Source organism: Ostrea edulis, chromosome 5, assembly GCF_947568905.1.
Source record: "Ostrea edulis chromosome 5, xbOstEdul1.1, whole genome shotgun sequence".
Taxonomy (NCBI): domain Eukaryota; kingdom Metazoa; phylum Mollusca; class Bivalvia; order Ostreida; family Ostreidae; genus Ostrea; species Ostrea edulis.
Window position 1 is genome coordinate 38,920,939 of NC_079168.1, and position 24,185 is coordinate 38,945,123.

General features: G+C 35.2%; 3 protein-coding genes across 7 annotated transcripts in view; 1 reads left to right on the forward strand and 2 right to left on the reverse strand.

Moving 5' to 3' along the window:
- Positions 1 to 529: 529 nt before the first annotated feature.
- Positions 530 to 16,080, reverse strand: LOC125652246 (tRNA (adenine(58)-N(1))-methyltransferase non-catalytic subunit TRM6-like). Its single transcript, XM_048881291.2, has 12 exons — positions 13,835 to 16,080; positions 11,874 to 12,004; positions 11,013 to 11,119; positions 10,261 to 10,352; positions 10,071 to 10,154; positions 9,595 to 9,719; positions 5,659 to 5,704; positions 4,857 to 5,175; positions 3,216 to 3,301; positions 3,010 to 3,112; positions 1,300 to 1,386; positions 530 to 735 (listed from the first exon to the last, which is right to left on the reverse strand). Exons 1-12 carry the CDS (start codon positions 14,431 to 14,433, stop codon positions 652 to 654), a joined length of 1,863 nt encoding a protein of 620 aa, XP_048737248.2. The 5' UTR covers positions 14,434 to 16,080; the 3' UTR covers positions 530 to 651.
- Positions 16,081 to 16,099: 19 nt separating this feature from the next.
- The window catches only part of LOC125652244 (peroxisomal ATPase PEX6-like), a 52,128-nt gene continuing 44,042 nt past the window's right edge, over positions 16,100 to 24,185 (reverse strand). For all 4 annotated transcript variants that reach the window (XM_048881286.2, XM_048881288.2, XM_048881285.2 and 1 more), the window contains 6 exons: positions 18,904 to 18,988; positions 18,695 to 18,756; positions 17,965 to 18,190; positions 16,834 to 16,911; positions 16,527 to 16,666; positions 16,100 to 16,420 (listed from right to left, as the gene is read on the reverse strand). In XM_048881286.2, coding sequence (XP_048737243.1) covers positions 16,224 to 16,420; positions 16,527 to 16,666; positions 16,834 to 16,911; positions 17,965 to 18,190; positions 18,695 to 18,756; positions 18,904 to 18,988 — 788 coding nt within the window. In that variant the 3' untranslated portion in view covers positions 16,100 to 16,223. The remainder of the gene's footprint in view (positions 16,421 to 16,526; positions 16,667 to 16,833; positions 16,912 to 17,964; positions 18,191 to 18,694; positions 18,757 to 18,903; positions 18,989 to 24,185) is intronic.
- Positions 20,890 to 24,185, forward strand: part of LOC125652247 (uncharacterized) — an 11,499-nt gene continuing 8,203 nt past the window's right edge. The window contains exon 1 of one of the 2 annotated variants that reach the window (XM_056165967.1): positions 20,890 to 22,791. The gene's annotated coding sequence lies outside the window, so the exon portion shown is untranslated. The remainder of the gene's footprint in view (positions 22,792 to 24,185) is intronic. The other variant, XM_056165966.1, reaches the window with a different exon arrangement.

A 24,185-nucleotide genomic window follows, 5' to 3' on the forward strand; every position in this document is an offset into this window, starting at 1 on the left:
CTAAGACCCATTTGGAGGTGACAAAGCTCTCAGAACATGCACCAAAATTTGAATCCACAAAGCCAATGTAAAATCAGTTTTACTCTGTGGATCAGAAATATGGCGATTAACTGCTGCTTCCTCAACAAAACAGTAAAAGTATTCTTGGAACGGTGCCTAAGAAACATCATAGGAGTAAAATGGCCCAACAAAATCAGCAACAAGAAACCAAACAAGAACCGGTTATCCAAACAATAATAACAAGGAAAAGGATTGGACACACATTGAGGATAAAGAACACCAATGTGACACATCATGCTTTAGACTGGAACCGTCAGGGTCATTTGAAGAGAGGCAGGCCAAAATAAAACCCTTGGTGAAGAGATTTGACCTCTGAAAATAGTCAAGACATGGGGAGAAATAAAGAAGTTGGCCAAAGACAGATAGAAGTTGAGAGCTGCAGGGGTCGCCACGAAGTGGATTAAGTCAAGACTGATACGAAATCTTTATCAAGCTATGTGTTAGGAACTAAAGAGTACAAACAGGCTTAAATAGTACATGTAACACTTTATTATAATAACTGATAACAATGCCTGACTTTGCACCAGTACTGGCTGAGGGCATTACTGGGCTATGGTCATCTGTGGGCTGGGCTATGGTCATCTGTGGGCATCACTTGGCTATTGTTGTCCCGGTGAGAAGATAGCCTCCTGCTGCACTCATCTGAATCTCGGGATGGGTTCTCATGGGCAGAATCTATCATAATACAAGATTACAATACTTATAATCTGAGAGGATGAAATGACAATAATATTGGGATAATGTACATTCATAAAATCTTTATTTAACTCTACAAGTGATTCCTTGCGCCATATCTTGGAACACAGTAACTAACAAATTTACCTGATATTCCTTGAGCTCTATAATTAACAAATTTACCTGATATTCCCTGAGCAATGTCTCAGACACTCTATAATTAACAAATTTACCCGATAGTCCCTGAGCTATGTCTCAGACACTCTATAATTAACAAATTTACCTGATATTCCCTGAGCAATGTCTCAGACACTCTATAATTAACAAATTTACCTGATATTCCCTGAGCAATGTCTCAGACACTCTATAATTAACAAATTTACCTGTCTCAGACACTCTGTGATTAACAAAAATACCTGGTACTACCTGAGCAACATCTCAGACACTCTGTAATTAATAAATTTACCTGGTACTACCTCAGCCATGCCTCAGCCACTCCGTAATTAAGAAATTTACCTGATATTCCTTGAGCCATGTCTCAGACTCTGTAATTAACAAATTTACCTGATATTCCCTGAGCCATGTCTCAGACACTCTGTAATTCACTAAACACCCAATCTCTCTCAGATATCCATAAGCATCCATCACTGCCTGTTAAGGTAAAAATAATATTACTGTTAGTGACGCAACCCAACACAATACAAGGGACTTAAAATTTGGTCCAAGATTTCTGTTTGGGCATTACAAGGATATTAACACAAGAGAACCGCAAACGGTACATAACACGCCTGTGAAAAGCTAATATAGGGTGTTTTTCTTTTACCATGATTTGTAGAACTTGGCTTCATGTAGTATCAGCATTCATCAAGGTGTGACATACTTTCTTTGCATCATAAAGACAAGACAAATCATGTACTCTCTGTGTAATATTTTCACTTGACATAAGATGTATGTGTACCAAGTTTGATGGTCCTTGCCCCAATGAATCAGTCTGCATCCTGCTACTACGACCTTGACCTTAAGAAACAATAGGCATCCTCCACTTGGCATAAAGTGTATGTGTATAAAGTTTGACGGTCCTAGCCCAAACAGTTTGGTTTGTATACTGTCTACTAGGTTTTCCTACTAAGTGATACTGTGACCTTGACATTGAAAAATAATAAGCATCTTCCTCTCATTATGGTGATCAAATGTACCAACTTGCAGTTCTTCAAGCTTACAGTTTAGTTTGTATACTGCCTACAAAGTCTTCCTACTGTGATACTGCAACCTTGACCTTTGACCTCTAACCTTAAAAAACATTAAGCATCTTCCTCTCATCATGGTGTTCAAATGTACCAAATTGCAATATCCTGAAGCTTATGGTTTGGTTTGTATCCCGCCTACAAGGTTTTCCTACAAAGAAATATGACCTTGGCCATTGACTTCTGACCTTGAAAAACAATAGGCATCTTCCTCTCATCATGGTGATCTAATTTACTAAATTGTAATATCCTGGAGCTTATGGTTCAGTTTGTATCCCGCCCACAAGGGTTTCCTACTAAGTGATACTACGACCTTGACCTGTGATCTTGAAAAACAATAGGCATCTTCCTCTCATCATGGTGATCAAATGTACTAAGTTGCAATATTCTGGAGCTTACAGTTCAGTTTGTATCCTGCCTACAAGGTTTTCCTACAAAGAAATATGACCTTGACCATTGACTTCTGACCTTGAAAAACAATAGGCATCTTCCTCTCATCATGGTGATCTAATTTACAAAACTGTAATATCCTGGAGTTTATGGTTCAGTTTGTATCCTGCCCACAAGGGTTTCCTACTAGGTTTTCCTACTAAGTGATACTACGACCTTGACCTCTGATCTTGAAAAACAATAGGCATCTTCCTCTCATCATGGTGATCAAATGTACCAAGTTGTAAAATCCTGGAGCTTACGGTTCGATCTGTATCCTGCCCACAAGGTCTGGACGGACAGACAGACAGACAGCCATACCATAATACATCCCGTCTTTGACAGGCGTATAAAAATACTGTAAATACTTAGATATACGCAAGGAATTTATCATCATGTAATTTCGCGAGAATCATCACTCGTGAATTAAAATTACTCACTTTTTATTTTCATAATACTAAAATACATGTAAAAACTCTTGATCGACAGAACATTTGTTGAAGAGATTTGACTTCCAAGAGTAATTCACAATATCAAGTACTCGCGTTATCTACAATATTGACTGTATCAGTTGTAGAATTATCAATGAGAAGAGTTTTACCTGTTGATACTGGTTGTACACCACTATCGGTCTGGACGGAGCCACATATTCTATTAGGGTAGTGACTAGAGGGGTAGGGTTGAATTTGCTGGCTACGATTAAACTATGAAAGGAAAAAAATATAAATTACCAAGTCTCATAAACAAAGTTTTCTGACATGTTTATCCATCAGTCAGCAACAGAAATTTATCTTTTATATCACTCACCAATCAATATCATGTGAAAGCAAGAGTTCTTTGGCCTCGAGTAATCTTTTGCTGTACAAAACTTTATTTGCTTCTCGGGCTGATAACTGTTTTAGATAAAAAAGCATAACATTAAAATCTCACGTAGAATAACCCATTCTCAAATTTTCCATCATAAAACCAGAAAAACTCCCTGCATAAATTTTAAACAAAAATTCTGCAAGGTGGGGCACATCCCCTCGCAAGGAGCATATACAAGCTTCTTCTTTAAAGTCCTGTGGTGACCTTGACCTTTGGGTCCCAAATAGGGTTCTTCCTCTTTTGATAGCAAAGCTGTATGTGAAGTATCAAATCAATAAAGCAAAAAAATGTGGCTTGTAAAGTGTCTACAAGCTCAGTGTTACACACCCACACACAAACAGTCCCAATGAACTGCAAGGGGATAAATATTAAAACCACAAATTAAATTTCCTAACAGAACTACATGCAATACCACCTCAAGTCATTCAAATTAAGTCAAAATGCTTTCGTTCTAAAATCTATGAATTACAATACAATAATTCAAATTCCTGTGACCTTGATGTTTAATATATAAAATTAAGAGAATAACATATCCTAAGTCATCAACTATGGGTCAAAAATGAACATTTGTGTTTAAATATTGTGAAGATATGGTCTCTACATGAGTCATGTACATTTCAGTAAATGACCTTGAAGGTCATTCTGATGACCTTGCACTAGCACACTAACAGGATATAACAATTTATTGACAATGTGAAAACTTTTCTGCCCAGTAGACACATGAATGGTCTGAACAGGATTTTCCTACTTTTCTCTCACAGGGATTTTTCTCAGTTGAAAATCTGTAGCCATACAATTTTTCTCTCAGTGACTTTTAAATTGTTTAAATAACCTTAGACTAGGATTGCGAAACACCCACACATAAAAAGCAACTTCTGCATGAAGTGCGATTGTTTAAAGGTTTTCTTTATAATGATGCATGGTCCTGAGAAGAATATCTATACTTTTTCTCCCACGTCCTTGACATTGTCTTAATGACTTTGAACTATAATCCAGACAAAACTTTGTCTTCGTCAACCTTTGAGTCTCATTGTTACCTTTCTAATTTGTGAAAATATGATAGCACTGATAAAATCTACAAACAAAATGATCTTAAAATACTTTAAAACAAGTCTTAACTCTTTAATATTTCGGCTAATATAAGTAAAAATGTTCAGATAAATATGAACAGATGGATACACAGACTATACCCTCCAAATATCATTTGCAGGGGACATAATTATACATTTACCTCTGTTTCCATCTTTTTTGTTACTGGGCCCGGGCAGGGGACATAATTATATATTTACCTCCGTTTTCATCTTTTTAAATGCTGGGCCTGGGCAGGGGGAATAATTATACATTTACCTCCATTTTCATCTTTTTGTTGCTGGGCCTGGGCAGGGAACATAATTATACAGTTTTTAAAATCTGTTTAAATCTTTTTAAATGCTGGGCCTGGGCAGGGGACATAATTTATATATTTACCTCTGTTTTCATCTTTTTAAATGCTGGGCCCAGGCAGGGGACCTAATCCTATATCTAACTGTTTTCATCTTTTTAAATGCTGGGCCCACGCAGGGGACATAATTATATATTTACCTCTGTTTTCATCTTTTTTTTTGCTGGGCCTGGGCTGCCTGATTCCTCACCCTCTATATTCGTATTTTGGGTTGACTCTGTACTTTGATCACAAACTTCCATTACTGCCTCGTTGTCTCCCTTGTTTTTCCCATTTGTCTGTGAAGAATGACCACCCTCCCCATCACACCGAGGAGATTCTACTGGGAGATTGTTACTCTGAGTGTCACTGCTTGTTTCTTCCAAACCATTTCCTTTTAACGAGTCAATTTCACAAAATGGAATATTGTACAAATTGTCCATGAACTCCTTAGGAAAGTCTAGATACTCCACTATTGGTCTGCAAAAGACAATCCGACATTGAGGATCATGATTATTAAATCGGATTTCATGATACATGATTTCCAACTTAAGAGTATCTACCTTTGCAAAATAAAGAATATCAACTCAACACAACAATACATCAATCAACTAGAGGTTTTGGTCGATTAAAACACGTCTCCCCTTCTTAAAGCAGTGAACATTTGTTCTTTGAACACAAATTTGTGATCGTAGCATATGTTTGGTTTGAAATGTAGTATTTTGTTTGAGAACCCTGTGGAAGATCGATTGATTGTGTGTTGTTGAATGTCCTGTGACAATATATCACTCATATGGAAATGTCACCTTTGCCATAAATATAATCTCCATTAATAGGTAGAAAGGGATTTAAAACTCAGGATATTCATCTTATGTCAGAATAACCAAATGTACATGTTTTGAAAAAATTATGGACTAGTAGACCCCCCCCCCCCCCCCCCCCCCAATAAAGCAATATACATACCTCACTGGTCTGTCCCCTGGATGGAAGTGAATTACTTTTCCAAATCCTAGAATGTAGATGGCAGAACTAAGTATATAATGTGCATTATCTCTATAAACCTGCAATCAACAACTTTGGAATATTTGAAATCTTGGAGACTTCAAATTAATTTTCCCGATTTTTGGGGGACAAAACTTGGTCCTTATCATAATTAAATACCATTTACCTCTATATCAATAAACAAGGCTACCTCCAAGTATTGAATGATTATGTTTCTGTAATTGTTTACAAATACTCAACATAATGTATGCCAAAACTACATTAAAAACACTACATTATGCCTCCCAGAAAAATACCAATCTTCTTAGGACGCGCCTATAAGTCGGACATAGAGTTTTGGACCAAAAATTGACTCCCAAAAATCCGACTTATAGGCGAGTATATACGGTATTGTCTGCTCAGTATTTTGAATTGATGATACTACTATCAATTAAATGATGTGTGTGTATAACCCTTTTCAATTTTGCACCATTGTACATTTCGGTTATCTATTTAAGGCAACAGTTTTTTAAATTTGTTGGTTTATAAACTGCCGACTTCATTTTTTCAACTTCAAAAATAACAAGAGATGTTTATGAAACACATGCCCCTATGGTGCAAAATTGAAAAGGGTTATACACACACATCATTTAATTGATAGTAGTATCATCAATTCAAAATACTGAGCAGACAATACCGTATATACTCGCCTATAAGTCGGATTTTTGGGAGTCAATTTTTGGTCCAAAACTCTATGTCCGACTTATAGGCGCGTCCTAAGAAGATTGGTATTTTTCTGGGAGGCATAATGTAGTGTTTTTAAAACAACTCCGACGATTATCATGGACTACCACACTAATGATTATTGTTCACAAATATCTAGACATAGTGTATTATTTATGTATTTTAAAATCATGTATAAAGTACAAGTATTTACATATTTTTGTTTAGTTAATTTACCCGTAACTAATACTTTCAATTCAACTCATCTATCGTTTATCGGTAAAACTGAATCACGAACCCGATTTAATATTGAAATATTCATATGTATACCGACTGAAATATATTTCATACAAAAATGAATATTGTTAACAGATAATTTAGATCATCATTCTTGACTCTTAAAAACTCTATTGTTGTTACAATGAATTATACCGGAATCCCACAGTAACAGAGGCACGTACCACTAAGTAAACACCGTGTCAGGTACTGGTAATTAGGAGACCACAATTGCTTAGATAAACAAGGGATCATTGCCCATAACAGATCAAGGGTTGTGTTTAAACCCCTAACACATATGGCTTGGATATTGAGCACCCCCTAATTATCAATTTCTCAAAATATTTGTTGAAACATAGGTAAAAACACTAGAGCATTGACTTGAAATTGTCAACCGATTCTGACAAAAAATTGTACCGACTTATAAGCGGGTCAATGGCAAATTCCTACAAAATAACCCTAAAAAATACAACCGACTTATAAGCGGACCGACTTATAGGCGAATATATACGGTATCTTCCTATGTCAAGAGTGAATTGACCATGTGACCTAAAAACCCATAGGGGTCATCTACTCCTTATGCTGTACCAGTGTACCAAGTTTGGTGTCAATCAAGCAAATAATTCTTAAAATTTAGGAGACAATATATTACTATGTCCAGTTCAACTATTGACTTTTGACCTCAAAATCAATATGAGTCATCTTCTCCTGAAGATGTACCAGTGTACTAAGTTTGATGTCTGTCAAGCAAAAGGTTTATCAGGATATTGAGTGGACAGTATATTATATGTCCAGTTTGAGCCTTGACCTTTGACCATGTGACCTCAAAATCAATAGGAGTCATCTTCTCCTGAATATACACCAGTGTACTAAGTTTGATGTCTGTCAAGCAAAGGAATCTCAAGATATTGAGTGGACAGTATATTCCAATGTCCAGGTTAACCCTTGACCTTTAAACATGTGACCTAAAAATTAATAGGGATCATCTTCTCCTGAGAATGTACCAAGTTTGATGTCTGTCAAGCAAAGGGTTCTCAAGATATTGAACGGACAGTATATTCCTATGTCCAGTTTGACCCTTGACCTTTGACCACAAAATCAATAGGAGTCATTTTCTCCTGAAGACGTATCAGTGTACCAAGTTTGATGTCTGTCAAGAAAAGGGTTCTTAAGATACTGAGCAGACAGTATATTCCCATGTCTAGTCTGACCCTTGACCTTTGACCATGTAACCTCAAAATCAATAGGAGTCATCTTCTCCTGAAGATATACCAGTGTACTAAGTTTGATGTCTGTCAAGCAAAGGGTTCTCAAGATACTGAGCGGACATTATATTACTATGACCATTTTGACCCTTGACCAAGTGACCTCAAAATCAATAGGGGTCATCTTCTCCTGAAGATGTACCAGTGTACCAAGTTTGATGTCTGTCAAGCAAAGGGTTTTCAAGATATTGAGCATACATTATATTCCAATGTCCAGTTTGACCCTTGACCTTTGACCATGTGACCTCAAAATCAATAGGGGTCACCGTCTCCTGAAGACATACCAGTGTACCAAGTTTGATGTCTATCAAGCAAAGGGTTCTCAAGATATTGAACGGACAGTATATTCATATGTCCAGTTTGACCCTTGACCTTTGACCACGTGACCTCAAAATCAATAGGGGTCATCTTCTTCTGAAGATGTACTGGTGTACCAAGTTTGATGTCTGTCAAGCAAAGGGTTCTCTAGACATTGAATGGTCAGTATATTCCTATGCCCAGTTTGACCCTTGACCATATGACCTCAAAATCAATAGGGGTCATCTACTCCTTAGGATGTACCAGTGTGCCAAGTTTGATGTCTTTCAAGCAAAGGGTTCTCAAGATATTGAGCGGACATTATATTCCTATGTCCAGAGTAGATTGACCCTTGACCTTTGACCTGAAAAACAATGGGGGTCCTCTTCTACTCATAACCAACCCACATATGAAATATCATTATCATCAAGTGAATGGTTCTTAAGATATTGAGCGGACAACATGTGGTCTACCGACCGACTGACAGGTGCAAACCAATATGCCCCTCTTCTTTGAAGGGGGGGGACATAAAAATAAAGAGTCAAGCTTTTTTATATTCCAATTGACCTCAAAATAATTAATCCTCCTAAATAAAAATACAGACCTTTTTTCATGAGGAACATACTCAATATCTTCCAGACGACATAATATGATATGCGAATATGCATATCCTAATTGATTTCATAAGGATATTAGGTTAATGTACAGTAATGTTTATTGGTTTATAGATTTTTGCATTAGTTTTCTAATTTTCACTGACCAAGCAACTAATTTTCTTTTTAAAACAAGACTGCTATGCATAGCATTATGTCCTCCTTCGCAGCAAAAAAGTTAAAAGCATAAAAGTCCAATAACTCCTGTAAAATTTGTAGAATTAAAATCGTGGTGTACTATGATCAACTACATGTTATGAATAACAATCCTGCAAAATTTGAACAAAATCTGTAGAGCAGTGTCCAAGGAGTTGTGTTCACAAAGTCTTCTTATAGTGTAGAATGTACAAATTCAACAAAGTCCCATAACTCCTGTAAAATTTGTTGAGTCAAAATGGTGGCACAACATGATCAACTACAAATGGTGACTAAAAATCCTACAAAATTTGAACAAAACCCGTTGAGCAGTGTCCAAGGAGTTGCATCCACAAGTGTGACAGATGGACGGACGCACTGACATACAGTCACCGATATTTCTATGTCTCCTACTCTCCTTCCAGTTGTGGCAGGGGACAATAAGTAAACCAACAAAATTAAAACCTGTTGTTTGATATAGAATTTCCTTTAAATCTCACTTTAGCAGCTTACTAGTTTTTCTTTTTTTTTTTGTTATTTGGGGGTTGGGGGTGTCTATTATCTCTCACCTCCTAGCCTTTCTAGCACAGCCCCCACTACAAGCCCTGAACACGTGTCAACCACTGCTACATTGGAGTAGGCGTGGACGTTTCCGTAACTCAGAATTTGCGCAAGAGTGTCCATCCTCATATGACTGCAAGTAGACGATGCAGATGATTATTGTAAGGACTAATGGCAGAGCTTCATAATGAATAAATATACACCACTAGTTTTGTTTGGAATTTCTTCAACTGATAACAACATTAATGAAAATACAGATGACTCTCACAAACAGGATCATGGTACTATTTTTTTTTTTTTTTTTTAGATTTCAAAGGTTTGGAAATCAGCATTTCTGCAACAAGATTCGATTTATACAAAATAACTCAAATCAAATGTGACACATACCTACATGCTGTTATATTCAAACTTTCCAAAAATTGGGAAAAGACCTGAGAAAAGGATTGAGACCAAACCATTGAGAGTCACCTTATGAAATATTTACAGAATTTTTGCTGGAGACTTCTCGTGGTACATCTGGCACATTAACCTAGTGTTTGGTTTAAGGACCGTGAACTCAGAAACATGTCTGAAAGAAGGAAAAAAATAATTTAATGGACTTAACCTGGTATGTATCTAGTGATAGTGTATTGATGATGATAATCTGAATCTGATTATTTATAATTCGTTCCTACTTCTGCTTTTTCTTTTTGACCCACTTCTCCTGGGCGTACTCGGTCTTCCCTTTAAACGTCGTACTGTTTTCTATCAACTGCTCTATGATTTTCTGTTAATGTCAAAATAACATCAACAAAAATGTTATGTACACGAATATTTTCTAATCAAGAGGCTACAATTTACTCACCTCATATTTTATACTGAACACAACATTCCATTGAAATTCAGGAAAGTTAAAATTACAAATTTGACATATTAGAAATCCCAGAACTACAATCTGACAGATTAAATATCTGGAATCCCAACACTACAATCTGACAGATTAAATATCTGGAATCCCAACACTGCAATCTGATAATTAAATATCCTGAATCCCAACACTGCAATCTCACAGATTAAATATCTGCTATTTGACAGATTAAATATCTGCTATTCGACAGATTAAATATCTGCTATTTGACAGATTAGATATTTGCTATTTGACAGATTAAATATCTGCTATTCGACAGATTAAATATCTGCTATTCGACAGATAAAATATCTGCTATTTGACATATTAAATATCTGCTATTTGACAGATTAGATATTTGCTATTTGACAGATTAAATATCTGCTATTCGACAGATTAAATATCTGCTATTCGACAGATAAAATATCTGCTATTTGACATATTAAATATCTGCTATTTGACAGATTAAATATCTGCTATTTGACATATTAAATATCTGCTATTTGACAGATTAAATCAGAGATCTCTACACTACTTCACCTCTCCCTTTGTCCCCTCTTTTTTCATTTTCTCGATGTCTTCTCGTGATAACTTCTGATTGCTGTCCAGGTCGTGTAAATCCCGGTTATCAATTCCTTTCTCAGCACCTGCATGAATATTCATAGAAAATTTATGCAAATCCCAGTTATCAATTCCTTTCTTGGCACTTGCACAAATATTTATAGAAAATTCATGTAAAACCTGGTTATCAATTCCTTTCTTGGCACCTGCATCAATATTTATAGAAAATTCATGTAAATCACGGTTATCAATTCCTTTATCGGCACCTGTTTGAATGTTTATGAAACAAAAACCATCTCTGTAGAAAATGTGTCAAAAGTTCACATGTGTACATGGATAATAAAACCGAGTTGAATTGAAAGATCACGAGATGGTGTTACAGATCTACAAAGTTATATACTGTAAACGTATTATATTTGGCATGTACGATATTTGGCGGAAATCGTTTTTTCTACAAGTTAGCGTAGATTTGATTTAGCGCATTCCTGAATTACTTTAAACATCTAGATTTACGGATGGCATTTAGCGATGTACTTGATTTAGCGGAAGCTGCGTTCTGCCAAAGGCGTTAAATAGAATACACAGCCAAATGTAATACATTTACAGTATGTGTGGTATTATAACTGGTACTGACCAAGTGCTACCAAGGTTACTATTGTTCAAAGTCAGCTTTAAATTAACTGATTGATTCACGTGTAACTACACAACATAAGATACACCCCCCCCCCCCCCTTACATATTAACAAGTCCTGTATAATGATTAATGGCACAAAGCAGATGATCGCTTATTCAGTCGGATAAGCAGATGATCGCTTATTCAGTCAGATAAGCTGTAATTACCTAACACTTCTGCTTCCTTGAATGTTTTCTGTATTTTAATCATCTTGCCATTCTTGACTTCAAAAGTAGATCCATAAAAATGACCAATGGCGCCATCAAGAGTGAACTTAATCTTGTCCAACCAGATATCTCTATAAACAAAAGGAAAAAATATTAAAGAAAAATACTCCTTCATGTCTTTTGATCATTATGTTCCATTTTACTGATTGAAGTCATGTTCTCAGATTGCATACTGAGTATGAAACTTTGTGTTCAGGAATAGCATGTGACTGCAAATATGTTGCAAATACAATAGATTAGGGAGTCTAGAATGTTACGCCAAAGTATATATCACAGATGGCATTACTAAATCACTATATAAGTAATGTCATCCGGTCATCTGTAGAAGTACTTCAATATTGTCAGCAGTCATTCAATTCATAAATACAATAAAATAGAAAAAAATATAATCTACATTCTTCCCAGTGTATTAATTGCAACTAAACCCTCTGCTACTGAGATCTTTTGGGCTCATGATGAGGTTACCATAAGTTGGATCTGCCAGCCTGAGAGCTTAATCACACTATTACTGGGTACTATTATCTCATAAATAATATTTCAATTTTAAAATTTCATTGAGACGTAAAATGTGATGGTAACATTGTCAAATCCTATACAGGGCTTGAAGCTAACTTTTTGTGTCACCAGTCCAGCCGGACTGATGGGGTATAATTTCAACCAGTCCGCAGAAAAATTTACCAGTCCAACAGAGTGTTCCAGAAATAATTAAACATTATTTCGTTAATGTTATTAAAATGAAATTTAACTCAATATGCCTCAGACAATATTGTAACACTTAAATGTGGGATTTATATTTACAAATCAGATCCGTCTGATATCTACATATCGAAGCATGCCAAATGTGTGTATAGAATTTCATAAGTATAATTTCCAAAATGATGCTTTAGAAAATTAACCAGTCCCATCGGACTGACTAAAACAAATGTCAGTCAGTCCGCCAGACTTTTAACCAGTCACAGGCTGATGGGCATATGTTAATTTCGAGCCCTGCTATAATGCCCAAAGAAGTGAAATTGATTTGATATCACAAACCAAATGCATTAGGAAAAAAATTGTTGTCAATCATCAAAATCAGTGGCTCAACTGAACAATTTGTAAATTCACCGATAGCTCAATTAAGACACATAAATTACATCACATCAAATAACGATATTATGCATCAAGAATTGAAACATTAATCTTAGAGTGATTTTACAAATTCATAAAAGAATGATTTATATGGCAAACACATGACTATCTATAAATGTAAGGTTATAAAAAAAATACAATATTGAGCACTCCAATAGAGATCTTATTTCTCTTTAAATAGTGATGTTTTCGAGTATATAGAACACCTACAAAAACACATTGAGTTAATCCCAGGAATCAGCCACTTTATCAGTAAATTCAGTTAAAAATCTTACCATTTCAGCTTCGCGAGCATACTGATATTAAAGTGGCCGATTCCTGCTCATCGATCACTTAGTGAATTTAAAATAGATTTTTGTCAGAAATTTGAACCTACAGCACTTAAAATTGCATCAAATCTAAACAAACTTTTCTAGCTCTAAACTGTACAAGATAACATAATTCAACAAAGTAAGGAATTCATAGTCAGCCTCTAAAAACTGTTGTCAAATGAATGCTGAAGGGTATTTCGATTTACAATGCTGTCATGTTTGGTGAAAGTGAAGCATTCCCAACGGATGTTTGATCCAAGTTTGAGACCTTGGTAGATTGTGGTGTTACATTTTCTACCATTCATTGTAGGAAATGGCACTTTCATTTACTATGCAAGATGGTAAATGTAAGAGTCTTGTATCTCCACTGGATTTGTTTTAATATAAATCATTCGTAAGCCTTCTCAATAATGCATGCTATCAGTATCACAAATTACTGAAACATCATAATGCCAAGTGTACCGTTTCTTTCGAATTTGGAAAATGCGGACTGCCTTTCCTTTCTTTAATAGCACTTGATCACCCTCCTTTATTGTCACAGATGACACTTTGCCTGTTTCCTCACACATGGGCTCACTGACTGTCGCCATATTTTCTTCCGAGTGATAAAAACGCTTTAACATGTTTCGTGCAGGTTCTTTCGACAAGCGTTTTGCTGATTCTGACAATACATTCTGTAAATAAACACACGTGCTGATATTCGAAAATGAAAGTAAAAGGATGTCAGAATTGACCGTTGGAAAAACAGAGAAGTACAAGAAACGAGTTTCAAAATTTGTGAGGGTCTTCTGTAAACGATTACAACCTCTCACGGTAATATTCAAGGACAAGGCATCTGATAAGATTTTTAAGAGTGTGATTTCCTTCAAAAACCACACAATCAATTGTGCTTTCCATTCCCTTTTCATCAGATTCCGACAAAATATTCTGACAACATTTTCTGTGGATGGCGTGGAACACAACCATATTGAACTTATAACAAAATACGTCGTTTTGGTAAAATCTCCATTTGTCACTGAACAGATAGTCTCACACCTTTCAAAAGAGAGTGAAGGCAACATCCAGTATGCTGTAATTAACTTTCTCCCACTCCAGAACACGACTTTGGATTTGGAAATGGCCCAGATAAAAATATCTAACTCCGAGTGTAAAAGAAATTGGCAAGCAGAGAAATGTTTTCACAAGTTATACCCAAAGTACTTGCCAATAAAGGTAAATGCTAGCGCATCCGATTCATACTTGAGAACAGAAGTTGACACTAAAGCTCCAATGTGTTGGTTAGACATTCAAGCATGGTATATCAGACAAAAAAGCCTGGAAAATACAATCAGTAGCGGGATTCTAAAATCAAACAGTGACACTGAAATGACTTGTAGCAATACCAGCAATAGACCGCTGGATCTGAACAAGAGGTGGCGGAAGAAAAAAATCAGACGCTTAACATCTGCAGCCACGGAATATATAGAAAATATTTCAAACATGCATGAAGCTTCATCCATTGAACTAGTTATCCAAATGATGCCAGAAATCAGTAGTTTTCAGTATATATTACGAACAGAGTTACTGATAGACTGTCTCAAGTTTTTTTGTGTTCCGTTTGAAGTGGCCAAAGTTGAAATTAAATGTGTCTCAACCCTTTCTGAACATTTTGCTGGAGATATTGAAATTGACAAGTCTGGTTCTTGCCTTGTCAAGGTTGAGGGTCCTGCATCCATTCTATTGAAGAAAAAAGAACTAGCTGTGTGGGACACTATAGGACACATCATTGGAATAAACCCCAGACGTATTGCACTTTTAGAGACTGATTAATATATGAATGGAAAATAATGGAATTTTCCAAATGGCTATATTTTCTTCTGATATGATGTGTATAGTAATTTCATTGATGTGTTGAATTTCCCCATTATTAAATAATTATACGACTGATAAAATAACGGAATTTTCCAATATTTTTTCTGATGTGATGTGAATAGTCATTTCATTGTTGTGTTGAATTTCCTGTTAATCAATGATCGTACAAGTTCTGATAAAACAATGGAATTTTCCAAATGGCTACATCTTCTAATATGTACAATATCTTTATTGATGTTTTGAATTTCCAGTTATTAAATTGATAAAATAAGGATGTTTATATTCTTCTGATATATTTAATATGTACACTATATTTAAATTTTTTGTGGATGTGTTGAATTGATTAAACAATTGCACGGTGGCGAAACCTGTGACTTTGACATGATCAATCACACGGAAAAATGGCCACAAAAGTGAACAAGGGAAAATTCAAATGAGCAAGTAACACCTTTATCAATAATGAATTGTCACATACCTTATATCAAGATTTGAAGAATTTTCTCGGGAACAAATCTATACTAAAATGGTAGTTCAATGTGCGATAGAAGCAGCGAACAATGACACAGTTTTTTTAATTCCGTGAAAAAACCTAATTCCAACCGCCAAATAACTGTCTCAGTGTTCTCTACTTTTATTGCACTTAGAATTACCATTTTAGTATAGATTTGTTTGTGTAAAAATTCCTCAAATGTTGATATTTATATAAATTATGTGACTATTTCTTATTGGTAAAGGTGTTACTTACTCATGAATGTTGTGTTGACTTTTGTCTCCATTTTTACATGTAATTGATCATGTCAAAGTCATGTAATTCACAACTGTGAATTGATAATGTCATAATGAAAAGTAAAAAAAAAAAAAAGGAAATACAATAAATTATGATCATATTTTTATTTATTACTATTGACAATAAGCATTGGTAGGTTTGAATAAATTGAAACATATCTATATCACAGATTGACATCATGGCATTTTTCACTTGTTTTTTTCCTTTCACCAGTTAGGCTACACTGTCTGGTAATAGTTGACCTGTAACAAGTTTATCGTGAATTTGGTGGTCCTTGTCATTAGAGAAAGAGTCTCTCATCTGACAATATCTTTGGATTTCAGCATCTGTCAGTGATGGGGATAAATTTGCCAAAGCTTCTTCAAAGTCCTCTTGTGACACAATTATTTCTGCCTCGTTAACATTCTCTCCTACAAAAAATATTGTAAATTATTCTGGGAAATATAACAACTACTTCCTACAATACCTTGGTACTGGAAATTGAAGCTGTACATAGTTTTAAATTCTGATGGTTACCTGCTTCTAACTGCTGAATTTTGTGCTTCATTCGATTTAGCATTGCATCAGAGCAGAGAGCATAAAAATCTGCCCCTGTTAAATTCGATGGACATTTCTCCGCTAATGCATCTAAATCTACATCATCTGCCATTTCAAACCTAAAGGATATAATTTATAACAAAGATTAATATGAAGAAAAATTAACCAAGCTGACCTTACCATATCTGATATTAAAAGTTTTATAACACATTACACAGCTGATTCTGATCTCTATATTAATCAATTAAACTATTTCAGTGTTCAGAAATTCACTCTGTGTACATACTTTCTGGTAAGGGCTTTCAAAACATTCAGTTTCGAGCTCTTGTCTTCTGGAATTCCAAGGTATAACATCTTGTCAAACCTGAAAAAGATAAAACTCTCTAGAAGAAGCCCAACTTGTGGAGTAAAGTTCAATCTATCAAATTTCATGCTTTAAAAGATATAATGCAATTGTACTCAGATATCTAATACATCAAAATATATTTAATTTGCTGAATAGTTGCCCTTATAGAAAACAAGAGACCCATGGGCCTTAATGCTTTCTTAAAATATAATGGAATCTGTCCAGTTCTGAGAGCTGGGTGTTATCATATTTGTTTGGTAATCATGTGATTCTCATTACTCCAGTTTTTCATTTGCTACAAATTTGTGACCCAAATAAGCACTATAGATTTTACCTGATAAAATTATTTAAAAAAAAGATCTTTGCCTTCAGCTTGGCCATTTGGCCTTGGTACATGTTTGGCCATAAACAATAATTTTGCCAAGTTTGAATTTTAATCTCTTGCTGTGTCTCTTCATTAAAAAGTTGAGGACCAGGCAATTGAATTTAATAAGTTCTTTTTTATCTAGTGACCTTCACATTGATCAAAACCTGATTTATCTAGTGACCTTCACAATTATCTAGTGACCTTCACACTGATCAAACCCTGATTTATCTAGTGACCTTCACAATTATCTAGTGACCTTCACACTCATCAAACCCTGTGGTTCAGGATCATTACACACGGCATGAATTACTTGTATTGCTGTCTCTGCATTCCAAAGATACGACCATGACAAATATTTCAAACTTCTTTACGACATTGACCTTGGTGACTTGACCTTAGCAGAAAGCTATATTATGGTGTCCTGTCATATGCAGCCACTCTGCCAGTTAAAAGCTTCCAATGTTTCTCCACTACAAAGTTTTGGTTTGGAAAAAAAGTGGGATGAAAATTCAAATGAAAGAATTAAAAGATTAAAATTTAAGTAGTGATAATGAATAAAGTATTTAAAAGTAATAATAAATAAATGAAATACACAAAGATCTTTCAAAAGGTATCAAAGAGACTCTTGTCAAAAATTAACTCATATCAAAGAGAAATTTCTAAAATATTAAACACTCTGAATTGTTTGGCTGGTATATATTTACCTGCCAGGTCTTAGTAAAGCTGGATCTAGCAGATCTGGACGATTAGTGGCACCAATCACAAATACGTCACATGACTTATTAAGGCCATCTAATTCGGCCAGCAGCTGGGAGACGACACGGTCCATCACTCCCCCAGAGTCGCCCGCCCGCCCTCGGTTGGGGGCCAAGGAGTCCAGCTCATCAAAGAAGATGACACATGGCGTGGCACTCCTGGCTCTCTCAAACACTGCAATGAATATCCAACGAGTCATTTATTTATCAAAACTACCATTCTCCTGTATAATGATATATACACACATATTTACTACCGATTTCATTTTATAAGTAAAAATACCATAAACCAACTTTAATTCATGACAACTTTATTTCAAAATTTACCCATGATGAACTGGTTCGCAGCAACTAATTTACGCAACCGAGATTATCTTAAATAAACACAAGAGACATTAATGGACTAGTTGGCAGTGAGAAATATTTGAGATGATGAGGTTCACCTCACAAAAATTTCTTGCATGCGAATAAAAGTTGGTTTACAGTATATACAGTTGAACTTTGGCATCTCAAACACTGATATCTCGAATACCATGGCTATGTCGAAGTGATTCAGAACTTATTTTTAAAGTATTTAACCCTCGATATCTCAAATCCTTGGATATCTCAAGTTTTTTCTCGGTCTCATCAAGTTTGAGATAACGAGGTTCGACTGTATTATAATTTTATGTATACTGACCGTCTCGGACGTTCTGTTCACTCTGGCCTACATACATGTTGATTAACTCTGGACCTTTAACACTGGTCAATAAAAAATGTATTTACATAAAGTATACTTATAACTGTATCTACATATAGTATACTTATAACTGTATTTACATACAGTATTATACTTATAACTGTAAACTAGGGGCATACAGAATTCAGGGGAGAAACATCAGGAGTTACCTTAGAAAGTTCAAAGAACACTCTGTTGCTATGGCTTTGGCCAAAAGTGTTTTTCCTGTTCCTGGTGGACCATAGAATAAGATACCTGTAAAATAATACAAATTCAACCGGTCAACAGATAATATGATACCTGTAAAGTCATATATAAATCAATCGGTCAACCTTGAAAAGAGAAAATAAAGAAAGCAATGTATTGACCTTGAAAACTAGTACATCATCTTTATTTTAGACTTCTAAATCTTATTCAAACGTTATTAGAAATAATTATAAGTACGCAGTTATATAGCACTCTGTTTTTGATATTTTGGTCTCAAGATTGCGGCTTTAATTTGTTTGACTTTGAAAGAGGGAAAATTAAGACAAACAAGAGGACCATGGGCCAAATCGCTCACCTGAGTCACCTTGGCCCATATTTAAAGATCTTCCCTACATATTCACATGTAAAACTTTGATCCTTATATGACCCTAACCTACCCCGCTGGGACAATGATTTTTACAAACTTGAATCTGCACTATGTCAGGAAGCTTTCATGTTAATGTAAACTTTTCTGGCCCAGTGGTTCTTCAGAAGAAGATTTTCCCTATATATTTGTATGTAAAACTTGTATTGTGGTCCCACCCTATCCCCGGGGACCATGGTTTTAACAAACTTGAATATGGACTACATCAGGAAGTTTCATGTAAAAAAAAAAACTTTTCTGGCTCGATGGTTCTTGAGAAGATTTTCCCTATATATTTCTTTGTAAAACTTTGATCCCCTATTGTAGCCTCATCCTACCCCCAAGGACCATGGTTATAACAAACTTGAATTTGTACCAGAAAGCCTTCAGGTATATCTCCACTCTTATAGCCCAGTGGTTCTTGAGAAAAAGACTTTTAAAGATCATCCCTATATAATCACATGTAAAAGTTTGATCCCCTATTGTGGCCCCACCCTACCTCTGAGGGTCATGATTTTAACAAACTTAAATCTCCACTATGTCAGGAAGCTTTCATGTAAATATCAGCTTTTCTGGTTCAGTGGTTCTTGAGAGGAAGATTTTCAAAATGACCCAACCCTATTTATGTGATTATCTCCCCTTTGAAGGAGGCATGGTCCTTCATTTGAACAAACTTGAATCCCCTTCACTTAAAGATGATTTGTACCTACTTTGGTTGAAATTGGCCCAGTGGTTCTGGAGAAGGAGTTGAAAGTATGAAAAGTTTACAGACAGACGGACAGACAATGGGTGATCAGAAAATCTTACTTGAGCTTTCAGCTCATGTCAGCTAAAAATATATTGACCTTGAAAACTAGTACATCATCTTTATCTTTGACTTCTCTCTCACTGATCTTTTGGGTTGTTCATAACTCTCATTCACAAGTCCACAGATTACAATTTTTGCCTCAAAATCTATTATTTTTGGACTCCGCTTATTTTAAGAAGCGAAAAATGTGAAAATTTTAATTAATCTGACATTAACAAATTTTAATTAGACACAAGATGTGTTTGTGAAACACTAAAACCCTGTTGGCAACAAGTTTGAAATTAGAGTCAAACTCCAAGGTCAAAGATCATGATATCAAATGAAAAGTCTTCCCAAGAGAAATCTTCATACAAATCATAAAAGCCCCACCTTAAATAGTTCAGGAGATATTGCCTATGTTAGTTTTCCTTAAAGCTGTATGATCTGATGTTCATGTATCATTTTTGTACATAATTACTTTCAAGCATATTAATTAGTGTTAAAAGTTATTAACTTTTCCTTAATTACATGCTTGAGAACATTCGCATAAAAAAAACCCAAAAAACAGTGAGAAGATTATTTAGAAAGTAAACAAGTGTGGTACATATAAAATTATCCGGGAACACCTCGGGCCTTTCACTGAAAACACAGTGTTTTTCGGCGAAAGGCTCGAGGTGTTTCAGATGACGCATAAATCATATATTGTTAGGTGTCAATAAATAGCCCCACATGCATCAGGGTAATCCCAACATGCAGTGTTTTCCATTCATTTCATTTGAACAGGCCCATTTAGAATTGTAACAGGCCGGGGGAGGGGGGTATGGGGATTCCCCCCATGAAATTTTGGAAAATTAGACGCAAAATCCTGCATTCTGAGGCATTTCAGGGGGCAAAATGACCCTTGTTCATATGCCACTTTTTAACCTACATTTTTAAATATATACCAAAGGGTTGAACATTTTTACTTCGGACAAGTTAGTCACAGTGGTGTTAAATACACACCTTTCCGATGTTTTGACTGGAAGAAATCATGTAAGGGCTATTCCAGAAATAAATACATGAGGGGGGGGGGGTCGGGAGGCACCTTTTGTATATACCAAGCACCCATAAAAAAAAATAAAAAATTACCCCATGACCCATCAAATTGATAAACTCATTTTACAATGACCCATCTAAAAAAAAAAAAACTAACCAGACCCACTACAAAAATATTTTTAAAAATGAAAACGGTACAAATCTCGCGAGGTTTTCGGGACAAACATTCTAGTCAATGACGCGGTAATGCCTGTGCGACATTGTATCACAGTAGTTCTGAAGAAACGATGTCACATCAACAATCAAAGGCATCTATGGCGGGAATGTTGGAAAGATCGGGAGTCCAAACGATCCACGAATCGTTCGTCTTCTAATGGAGCCCGCGCCCGGAGGCCTCTATATCACCATCACACTGACTGATAAATATAACGCATCGGTACCCTCGTATAAATCAACTAACGTTTGCCTATTTTTATTAGAAAACGGAATACCTATTGGTTTCAAAATATTCCCAAAATCGATGCACTGTAAACTGTAATAATCTACAGAACAGAGTTCGCCGCCATCACGTCCAAAGGGACCCTACTAAACGCGCCTCTAATTTGAAGAGTGTCGTAATGGAAAGTTATGCGCTGCAAAGAGCGACAACTCGAATAGTTCTTTGTTACTTTCGAAAGCAGCATTTCGAAAGCACGTTTTCAATTTTCCCTCCGACGTTTTGTAACCAGCACGACAAGAGCGACAATAAAAATATTCTGAAAACTCAACACCCACGTGGCACAAAATAAAACAATAGAAACTACCCACTACCCATAATAAATATTTTTTTAACAGTCCAACCACGGACCAAATAAAATATGAAAAAATATGACCACCCACACAAAAAAAAATTCATTTGCCGCCCGACCCCCCCATTTGATCATTTCTGGAACAGCCCTAATGTATTCGTTCGACACTTCATTATTTTTCACTGCCATGTGCTTCTCACGCGCAAGGTGAGAGTTTAAAATATCGTCCAATCAAAATCGCCGTTTCAAAAAGCTCTCGATAAAAACATAAACAAGGAAGAAATATGAAAGATATTTATAGTCAACCAATTGCTTCCGCATACTTTCTTTGCAAAGATTGATCGTGTAAATCAACATCACTGAAATTGACAACATATTATTTTTTGATTTTTTTTTATATTTGAACCGGCCAGAAAATCGTTTGAAACGGTCAATTTGGCCGGCGGCCGGTTCTTAGGGAAAACACTGTAACATGATGTATTAACTTGGATGCAAATGTCTAATTCTAAGGCTGAAAGAGTGTAAAACAACGAATTACTAAGAGGTATTTGATTTTTTTATTTCTATTAAACTTATGACATGGTACTGTTGTAACAAAATACACAACTTTACACAGATAAGACCACCGATAATCTGAAAGTTTAAACTGGTAACGTGACTGTCACTTGAAATGGCAGAGTGACATGGTTGTTTGTAAACGCCCAGTTAAATATAGACCAAATACAATACCTGATTGCACCTGACAGGTACATAATACAGGTGAGATATGACATGATCAAAGTATACTAAAACAGGATTTTGGTCGGGGACGACACTCACCATTACTGTGTGAAGTCAGGTAAATATCCAATTTTTCATCTTTTGTGTAACATGATGACAATTATAAATATAGTCTTCGCTGTATATTCTACAACTTATGAGTGAAATGACCATCATTTAGAATGATCAATCCTAAATCATTTTGAACCAAATTAAATTCAATGAAAACTTCTATCATCAGTATTTTAATAATAATAATACCATATTTATATAGCACCCTTTTCATACACTATGTACGGTCAAAGGTGCTTTACAATGCATATATACCTTACAACAGAATGTTATACACATAATACATAGAAAATAAATAAAACATTAAAAAGTAATGATATAAAAGGCGTTATCACATGTAAACAGTCCGTATTAAAAAGTAATGATATAAAAGACGTTATCACATGTAAACAGTCCGTAGCTGTACCTATCCTGATTGTACATATAAAACATGAAAACACAAGATACCCTAAATATGCTAGATAAGAATAAACATCAGTTTTAATGACAGTCTATGATTTCTATCATCAGTATTTTAATGACAGTCTATGGAATCAAGGTTGTTTGGTTGTGTATAGGACACTAGAAATTTGATTAGTTCATTTGAAGATTTTTTTGGCAATATTTTGTTATGCACACAAATACATGCTCTCTATATTGGAAGAAAATAATACATTCATTTCAATAAAATAATCAAAGTACTGAAAGTACTGATGGGAGTTGATTTTATGTAGATTTGTACCAGATGCTTCTGGGATGGAGAATTATTCAAAAATAAATAAATAATAAATAAGAGAAATAGAGAAGGCCCTTCAAAAGTCACAAACTTATGCATAAATGAATGCCATGTCTCTGGAACATTCAAAACATAATTAATTATGTCTATATACATATAGACACAAATTATCACATTGTCAGGATTATATCTTACTATTCCAACCTATTATATACTCTTATAATTGCTCATTTTTGTCAAAATATCTCATTACATTGATATTCTAACACAAGAACATTTTTTAAAAAATTCACTCATAACTTTAATAATTCTTGGGTTTACAATTATTTTTGAAAATTTTTCTGCAACTCCTCTTTTACATTATAATTGATTTGTGTTGCTTATGTTGTGTTGACACTAACAGAACAAGAGATGTTTGTAAAACACATATGCCCCCCATGGTGCAAAATTGAAAAGGGTTATACACACACACATCATTTAATTGAGAGTAGTATCATCAATTCAAAATATTGAGCAGACAATATCTTCCTATGTCAAGAGTGGATTGACCATGTGACCTAAAAATCAATAGGGGTCATCAACTCCTGAAGATGTACCAGTGTACCAAGTTTGATGTCTGTCAAGCGAAGGGTTCTCAAGATATTTAACGGACAGTATATTCCTGTCTAGTGTGACCCTTGACCATG